This window comes from Sinocyclocheilus anshuiensis, unplaced genomic scaffold (assembly GCF_001515605.1).
Source record: "Sinocyclocheilus anshuiensis isolate Anshui unplaced genomic scaffold, SAMN03320099.WGS_v1.1 scaffold385, whole genome shotgun sequence".
Lineage (NCBI taxonomy): Eukaryota > Metazoa > Chordata > Actinopteri > Cypriniformes > Cyprinidae > Sinocyclocheilus > Sinocyclocheilus anshuiensis.
In genome coordinates this window covers 1,864,899-1,873,847 of record NW_015539876.1, presented here as the reverse complement: position 1 = coordinate 1,873,847, position 8,949 = coordinate 1,864,899, and the positions used below count along the sequence as shown (strand labels likewise).

General features: G+C 34.2%; 1 protein-coding gene across 1 annotated transcript; it reads right to left on the bottom strand.

Annotated features, from left to right (window-relative positions):
* Positions 1–6,380: 6,380 nt before the first annotated feature.
* On the bottom strand, positions 6,381–8,283 carry LOC107685341 (regulator of G-protein signaling 5-like). Its single transcript, XM_016481889.1, has 5 exons — positions 8,176–8,283; positions 7,921–8,001; positions 7,741–7,802; positions 7,210–7,376; positions 6,381–7,126 (listed from the first exon to the last, which is right to left on the bottom strand). The coding sequence occupies exons 1-5, from the start codon at positions 8,247–8,249 to the stop codon at positions 6,884–6,886; spliced, it is 627 nt and encodes a 208-aa protein (XP_016337375.1). The 5' UTR covers positions 8,250–8,283; the 3' UTR covers positions 6,381–6,883.
* Positions 8,284–8,949: the final 666 nt, after the last annotated feature.

Below are 8,949 nucleotides of genomic sequence, written 5' to 3'. Positions count from 1 at the left end.
TGGAATAGCCCCCCCCCCCCACAAACAGCTGATAAAAACATCCCAATAATCCACAAGTAATCCACACGACTACAGTCTATGAATTAACACCTTGTAAAGTGAAAAGTTTGAAAAGTGAAAAAAAAAAAACAACCTTATTTAAGACATTTTAACTTTAAATTGTTGCTTCATTAAAAATAAAAAAAGTCTATCCCCTGTTGTCCTCTCACATCAAAATCAACTGACATACTTGTTTAGAACTATTTTGGACTGTTCTAGCCTGTAAACAGTGCTTGAGCTGTGCATATTTCTGATGAGACAACTGTTTTATTGGAGGAAGTAATATTATGGATAGAGGACTTCAATTATAGCTGGAAACAACAGTTTGAAGTGTTGAATACTTGCGGATTATTGTGACATTTTTATCAGCTGTTTGGACTCATTCTGACGGCACCCATTCACTGCAGAGGATCCATTGGTGAGCAAGTGATGTAATGCTAAATTTCTCCAAATCTGTTCTGATGAAGAAAGAAACTCATCTACATATTGGATGGCCTGAGAGTAAACTTCCATCAGTTTAATTTTGGGTGAACTATTGCTTTAAAGGAAAATGACAAAACTATAGCTGTTAATGCCAGAGAAATAATATGCTTTGTTGACTTTTTTTTAAATTATAATCATGCAGTCTAAAGCCTAATTATGAGTCTAAAATGTGATTTCTCCTGCATACGTGAGATTTCACCTTCTGCTCATATAGCTCCACTTGAAAACACTCAAGTGTTTCATGCTACCATTATAATGATGAAGCATGTCTTTAAAGCCGTTGTTTTTCAAACAGCATGTGTTCTCAATTATGCTGCCTGAGGCCAAAACAGGTTGAACATTCCTTGTTGTCAAAAGTTTCTGAATCAGCTCTGACGAACAGATCAGCATGCTCTTTCAGCTAAAATATCGTGTTGTGTGTTGTACTGTGGTCAGCTGAGTGTGTTTTTTTTTTCAGGTAAGAACAAAGGTGAGGTAATAAATACTACGTGCTATACTTAAGGGTGGAAATGGCAGTGTAGAATGACATTTAGATTGCATTCAGTAATGGAGACAGAACTGCACCCCTCTGGGTTTGAAAGGCTACCAACATCTTGAATGCATCTGTATACCGTACCACATTTTAGTCCTTTTTTCCCTCATTTGGGCACAATTTCCAAAGGCAGTATGAAATCAATTTTTACACAAAGTTATGGATGGGTACCGAGGTAATATTTAATTTATTCCCCCCTGCTGTCACTATGAATATTGTACTCTGCTGAAAAGATCAGCATGAATTCCCATATGATTTTTAATGCTGGTGGACCAGCAGGTTTTTTTAAAAAGCCTGTTTGGGGCATCAGGACACCACTGTCCCATACTGGGGAGTCCAGCAGGGTAAAGAGGCAATACCCCTGCTAAACTATTTTTGGAAATAAAGAAATCCCAGCCCAAAGAAAATAAAAAAAAAAAGTCCATATATCTTTGTGTCCTCACTGTTAATTTAATTTAAAATATTTAAAATTCCCATGAAAACAGTGAGGACCCAAAGATGACATAACAGAAATGAGAAATGGCAGCTGATGCACAGGGCTGACTGTGAAAGCTCTAATTCACAGGAGACAGAAGCTCCAAAGCCCTGAGGAACAAGGTCAGTGGACACAACAGTTTTTCCTTTTCACAGGGGAACAGCAGTGAGCCTTTTCCCATGCTTGGAGTGCAAAGCAACAGAGGGATGACCCTTTAATATTAGTTTGATCATAATATAAATGAACTGTGAATTAATTTAAAAAGTGATATTTGCAAGCGCCAGGTAATAAAAATAGAGTTTATTAAATATAAAATGCTCACTATATTCTCAACCAGCCAGAATATTTTTGATGATGTAGACAGAATAGAAGGAACAAATGACTCAGATCCAGTGGCTGAGCATCTTTGTCATAAACACAAGTGTCATTATGGGACGAACAGTGCATGACATGTAACATCTTCCTGGAATAGCTTCTCATTTTTATCAGCACCAGTGGGAATGTGTTTCTCAGCGTGTTCACAGTGTCCCTCTATATCCTGCTCACAAAGGGTCATCTGAGGATGTATCAAAAGAGTGATTGCATTCCTTTGACAAGGTTCATAGTGAGTGTCATAGGCATGTTCAATCAATTTTTTTTACACTGTCAGTTTATATTTCAGGTGTGATTATGGAACAGAAACAAGTAAAGGTAAAAATAAATAAATAAATAAAAATACAAATATTTTCTGACCAAATATTAAGGGTTGCATATCTTCAGCAGCTGTTGAATGTTGTGTTCATGGCACGTTGGCTCATGAGTGCCCCCTAATTATTATTAGATTACTGTGGCGCTATGGTACTGTTGTCTTTCTTTGGAAGATGCTGCCCTCTGCTGACATACATTCAAATAAAAACTTTTGGAAATTTAGACGTAATCCCTTAATTCTTATTTATATTTCCATTAATTGCAAAACACAGTGAAGTGCAAAATTCAAAATACAGCTACAAAAAAACAAAAACAAACAAACAATATGGCAAATTCATTTTAGTACAATACATTTTGCCCATTTTTACATTTTTTGTTTTTATAGTGTATAAGTACTCTATATTTCATGCTTTTACTTTTTTTTTAACTTTGGTACTATTTTCACATGAAAAATGTACATTTTTAAAATCCTTAGTGCAAGAATCCACACTGATCACACTTGTAACTTTAATGTGCAGGCACATTATAGGCACATTAAACTTATAAATATATTTTTCAAAGTTATATATATTTTCAGTCCACATAATCTTTGTTTAAAAACACAAGATCTTTCTAATATGTGATGAGAACAATTGGTTTAATTTTGGAAACAGAACAGTATATGATTTTCTTTCAGTTTAGTACTTCAGTTCATTCAATAGCAAACAATGCAAGATACATGTTTCAAATCAGACTGGTTGATGAATTAAAGATGTTACAATAATACAAGCTACAGCTGTCACATTAGAAAATACAACAACAACAAAATACAACAAAAGTGGTATTGCAAATCTTCTTATTGAACAGTAGGGGAGAACATTTAACTGTTCATGAGGTAGCTTGCCTGTGGGAAGAAACTTTTCTTGTTTGTGGCTGGCAGTCCTGGTGTTCGGTGCTCTGTAGCACAGGCCAGACGGGTAAGAGTTCAAAAAGCAGATGGCTTGGATGTGAGGGATCCAGAGTGATTTTCGGAGCCCTTTGAAGGGAGCACCCTTCAAGAACTGTATATATCCAGAGTGAGGAAAAGGGCTCAGAAAATCATTCTGGATCTATGTTTATGCAGTGGTAACATCCTGAGTTGACGCAACAATTCTGTTGGTGTGTTGATGCTGATCGCCCACTAGGAGGCAATGTTTAATCAATAATTACAAACAGGAAATAAAGTGGATTCAAATTCCTCTACTTCTTTTAAGTACAAATACATTTACAATATATTTAAGCCAAATGCTAACTTTAGAGTTTGTCATGTTGACATGCAATGCATATATTGATAAATATGTGAGAAAAGCTTCATCAGGGTGAAATATATTGTCACTCGCTGCATCAGGCTGTGGGGGATGCATGCACTGACCTTGATGCTGCTGTCTGACTCACCACGCGCACTGTTGTATGGAAGATTTCTGAAGACGTGGGCTAACAAACATGATAAATTTTGCTTTAAGGTCGGGTGCACTTAAAGTCTGTGAATGGGCTTGCTAACGCTGGCTCTCACTTCTGACGAACAAGGTGGTATGTTTACGGACTGAATTAAATACACAGGCATGCAGCCATTCAGAATGAATTCTCGGCTTTTACGTTTGTAGATCAGGCTATCACACGTTCAGCAATGCTTGCAAAGGACAAAAATGCTGAAGTGCAGCTGTAAAAGTCAAAGGAGGAAATCGCTATATCTGAATGCATTAACCTTGTCCTTATGTATGCATTTACATTTATGCATTTGCATTTCAGCCATGAAATGTGTTATTTTTACAGGCTTGCCTAAACTAGCAATCATAAAGATTATTTAAGGGTTTAATATAAATATCCAATGCAAACCTCTGATAAGTTTTATATATGTGTAGGTATATATACACAGTTATATAAATGCGTGTGTGTGTGTGTGTGTGTTAATATTTTAAATTAGATTAAATTAGATTAAGTTAAATTTGTTTATTTTATGTTTTCATTTTAGTTTTACCTAAAGTTGTAGTAATTGTAGTAAATAATTTTTTTGTCATTTTAATTTGTTTGTTTGTTTATTTATTAAATATGTCTATATAGATTTTTATTAAGTTTTAGTTTTTAGTTTTAGTTCTTTTAAAATAAACAAAAATGAGAAATGAGAAAAATGAAAAAAAGATTCCTCGGAAACTACCTGAAATAAAATGATTTTTTAAAATTATTATTATATCTTATTTTAGTTTAGTGATTGTTTATTTTATTTCAGTAATGCAAGTGTTTGTACATTGTTTTAGTTTTAGTCAACGGAAATAACCCTGATACAAAATAAATAAATTAAAAATAAAATAATTCATACAATTCAACTTAAATGAGGTGATTTATTTATTAAGGTTACTATGTTGAAATTGAAGTTTTTAAAAAAAATTATTGGGTGTTTGTGGAATGTAAACCCCACTAGCCCAATAATAAATCATAAAATAATTCATACAATTCAACTTAAATGAGGTGATTTATTTATTAAGGTTACTATGTTGAAATTGAAGTTTTAAAAAAAAATTATTGGGTGTTTGTGGAATGTACTGTTGCTACACTCTTGCATAACATTTTAGCCCATTAATCTTTTTATAATCAAAGTCTGAAATCAAATTACTGCTAGAGCGCAACACTCAGGTACACATATCCCCTCTTTAATCAACAGAACCATCCCATCTGAAAAGACGGATAAGATACTCTGTTCTAATGTTGTGTTGATTATTTGCTTTATATCTACTGGATCATCTTGTAGCCCCCATTTGGCTGATGAAATTAAAATATTCAGCCATTGCCAATGTTTCATTGTAGAATCATATTCTGTGGACAAATTGTGATTGCTTTTGTGGATTAATGATAATATATATGCGATTATTGTCTAGGCGCTGCAATATAGTTTAATGCATAGTCTAGTGTGAAAGCAACCAACGACATGATTTACAAATCAATCAATGGCTCTCACACAACCTTCCTTTACATGTGTAAACAAATACAAAAGCTAACAAATCTTTATAGCTGCTTCTGCAAATACATTATCAAATGCATTTCCTCTTTCTGACCTGCAGTATTTGGTTTTCTAAATGGGTGATGAACTTTCTCATTACTGTCAGCAGGAATGATGTGGCTTAATCTTGAGCTGAGAGAATAATGTGGCAACCGGGTCCAAACGGTTGCCTTGGCAACTGTGTAAACCTACACTTCAGGCTGTTCGTTGCTTGTGGGCATTTGTGGTTAAATATGAAACACAAGCTCAGTCTGGCCAGTCATGTGCATAACAAGCGTTTACCTCATAGTGAAGCGTCTGATAAATCTGGGCGCTGGGGCCTTACGTTTTCATTCTGTTCACATTAAATAAAAACAGCTATATCTTTTAATAGAAACAAACCAAGGTTATTAAGTAAGTAACTAAAGCTAAAATTGAAAAAAACAAACAAAAAACATTTTTGTTACTTTAAATAAAATAAACGTTAACTGAAACAAAATAAAAATGTATATATATATATATATATATGAAGGAGGGACTTTGTAGAAAACGAAGCGTTTGAGAGAGGCGGGGCATAGAGGACCTACAATAATGTACAGTATTTGAAAAATAATGTGTTTTTTGAACATTAAAGCATGTCAACATATTCTGTTACACCAATTACACCAAATAATGATCTTTAAAAAAGCATCATATGACCCCTTTAACTTGATGTGCTTAACGAAAACTAAATCTGAAATAAAAATGAATAAAAGCTATGTAGACAAATATAAAAAGCTAAAATTACTAAAAATGAGAAAATTATAACAATATCTCATCTAATATGTATAATCTATAAACATAACAGCTTTTTTCAGTTTGACCTGTAAGTCTAAAAAAAACACAAACAAGACGTGAAAGCACATTATTACTTTAATATAAAATTGTAATAACTTTAATTTAAAATTGAGTTAACAAGAACATTTATAAAACTTAAAAAACAAAACAAAAAAAAAACATTAAAATAAATACTAATGCACAACTTTTAACATTCGTAAGCCTTATAGCAGTCCAGGCAGATTGTCAGCATATATATATATATATATATATATATTTATTTTTTTTAAAGTGTTCCATTTTAAAACCATAATTTTTTTCATGATGATTTTACTAATAGTATTTTATTAATTCATTTATTTTTATTAATTAATTAATTAATTTATTTTAAAAAGATACCACCACTTTACCATGATACCGGTCACAATACTTTTTTGTAAGGGGTTATTTATTAAAAAAAAAAAAGAAAAGAAAAGGATAAATAAATTAAATAAATTAATGCATTAAATATTCAAACACTATTCTCCATTTTATAAACTTTACAAAATACATCATTTGCTCTCTGAAAAGTATGCTATGCACTTTCTAGCCCATGCATACTTCAGTAAAGTCTGCTTCTCCTTTGTGTTGAGTAGGTGTTTGTGCAGATGCATCTCTCTCCACCAATAGCTCTGCTGTTCCCTCTCATGGACAATATTAAAGGGGTCTGGAAATGCAGCGTCTCTGATTCCGTTATGCGGTTTTCTTCATCTCATGGCACTCCGACCGCCTCAAGCAGCCTTTTTAGGATCTCCACCGTACCTTTCCACTTCTTACCCGAGCTTCCATCTTTCGCAGAACCGAAATACACCTACGTTTTTCATTTTGGTTCTTCTTCTTCACATGGTGGTCTGGCTGCAATGGCCTTTTTGCTTCTTGCCTTAGCTCTCTTCACCGTGAGCTGGTTGAGTAGATTTCGGTAGGCAGTGGAACGCAGGAATCGTGGGTAACAGTCCTTTTCCATGAGAATATAGATGCGGTACTGGGCCATATCGAAGCAGGATGCCATAGGGCTTTTCAAGTTGGCTTGAGTGATGTCTCGAGTCTCATAGTCAATGTTAACCTGAAAGCAAATGGGAAGTGAGTTCAAACATCCACAGTTTAGGAGCGAAGCCACAGGATATGGTGATTAATTTGCGTATTTACCTCTCTAGTAGCTTCACTTCCGATAAACTCCTCGTAGATCCTCTTGGCTTTGGATGGCATCTTAGCTGCAGACTTTGTACTTTTGTAGTCCTCACAGGCCAGGTAGAAGGCAATGTTTTCTTCACTAAACTCAGATACCAGGAAAGCTTTGAAGGCATATAGTCCTTCTGATAGAGAGAAAAAAATGGGGTTAGAGAAGAGATTAGTTGTGTAATGTGTCTCATCAGATTAAAACCCCCCACACAGATCAGACAGCAGGACAGACACATCTGTGCACTGCAGTCCTATTTCTAGCATCTGAATTTAAACCATAGTCTCGTGGAATTTTTTTTTCATGCTATATTATGATGCACTGTAAAAGATATATTTTTCGAAATCGTAAATGAAACTTATTGGAGTATGTTTTACAAGAAGGTACTATTTCAGTCTTTCTGCTTCAAAATTTCACATTTACAATGTGTTACTTGTCGACTTATTTGTGAAATTATTAGCAATTGAGTGAATTTTATTTTTTTTTCAGTGTGAACTTACGTTTGCTGGACAGAAGCTTCTCAAAAGACTCTTTCCACATCAGACATTCCTCCAAGGTCAACCTGCAAAGATATCAGTCAGTCAGAGGAGAAACTGTAGAAAACTAAAAACACTTTATCATGCAAAAAGCAACACGTTATGAAATAGACAAAAGCCAGTGCATTCAATAACTGTACTTACCTTGGTTTTCTATATTTACATAGGCTGATCAAGTCTTGTCTCTGCAGAAATCCACCCACGTATGCCTTTAATCTTTTGGCCCTGATATTAGAAAAGCATTTATTTAATACACAGCATATGTATGCTTTTGTAATATACACAATTCTTTGTCACAAGATTTAAAAAAGCTCTTACTGGTATTATATAAAAGAGTAGAGATTCAAATGATTTGACATGCATAAATTATTAGTAAAAATGTCAGTATGAGGATCGTACCTTTCCAGGCAGTTGTTTGACAGCCCTGTTATTCCTCTACACATTGGAAAGCCAGAAGGGAAATACATATCCATTGTGCAGTGTGATCTCTAGGTGAAATTTATCAGCAGTGTGTCTGCAGCGAGGGAACAGGGAGTTTATATAGAGCAGGAAGCAGAGCGTCATCTCTCCTCTCGGCCAATCATGATCCAGTTCTATCTCAGCTAATGTACTGTGTACTGTGCATTTATGTGTATGTGAAAAGGCAGGAAAGTCCACAGTGATGGTAATGTTCACAAGTGTGGTTATTGTAAGTGCCCCAATTCAGGTAATTTTAGTGTCCTTTTACACTGCTCACACAGTGTTCCAGAAATATAATTATTTGAAAAGCACAAATAAAAACAACTCTGAATCTTGCAGGGATGTTGGTCAAATGATGAGTAGCACAGTTCGTGACTTACCAGAAATGTATTTTCCTGCGGATGATCTTGGTGGTCACTTATCACAGTTATCTTAGCAACCTGTAACCTGCATTGAAGGCTTTCATGTTGAAAATAAGCAAATAAATAAATACAAGCAATACTCGACAATACTTATGCCAAGTTGGATTTGCATATTCATTCAATTCTGTCTTCTTTTGCCAAAAACAAAGGAAATGTTTCTTTGTTTATTTAAATTTAAATTAATTAAAATATTTTTTTGTCTTTATCATGCAGTTTTAAATCACTGTTTGACTAAAGACTATGGCAACATGAAGATGTTTAATTGTTTATATATATATTTATGAGCTCTGAA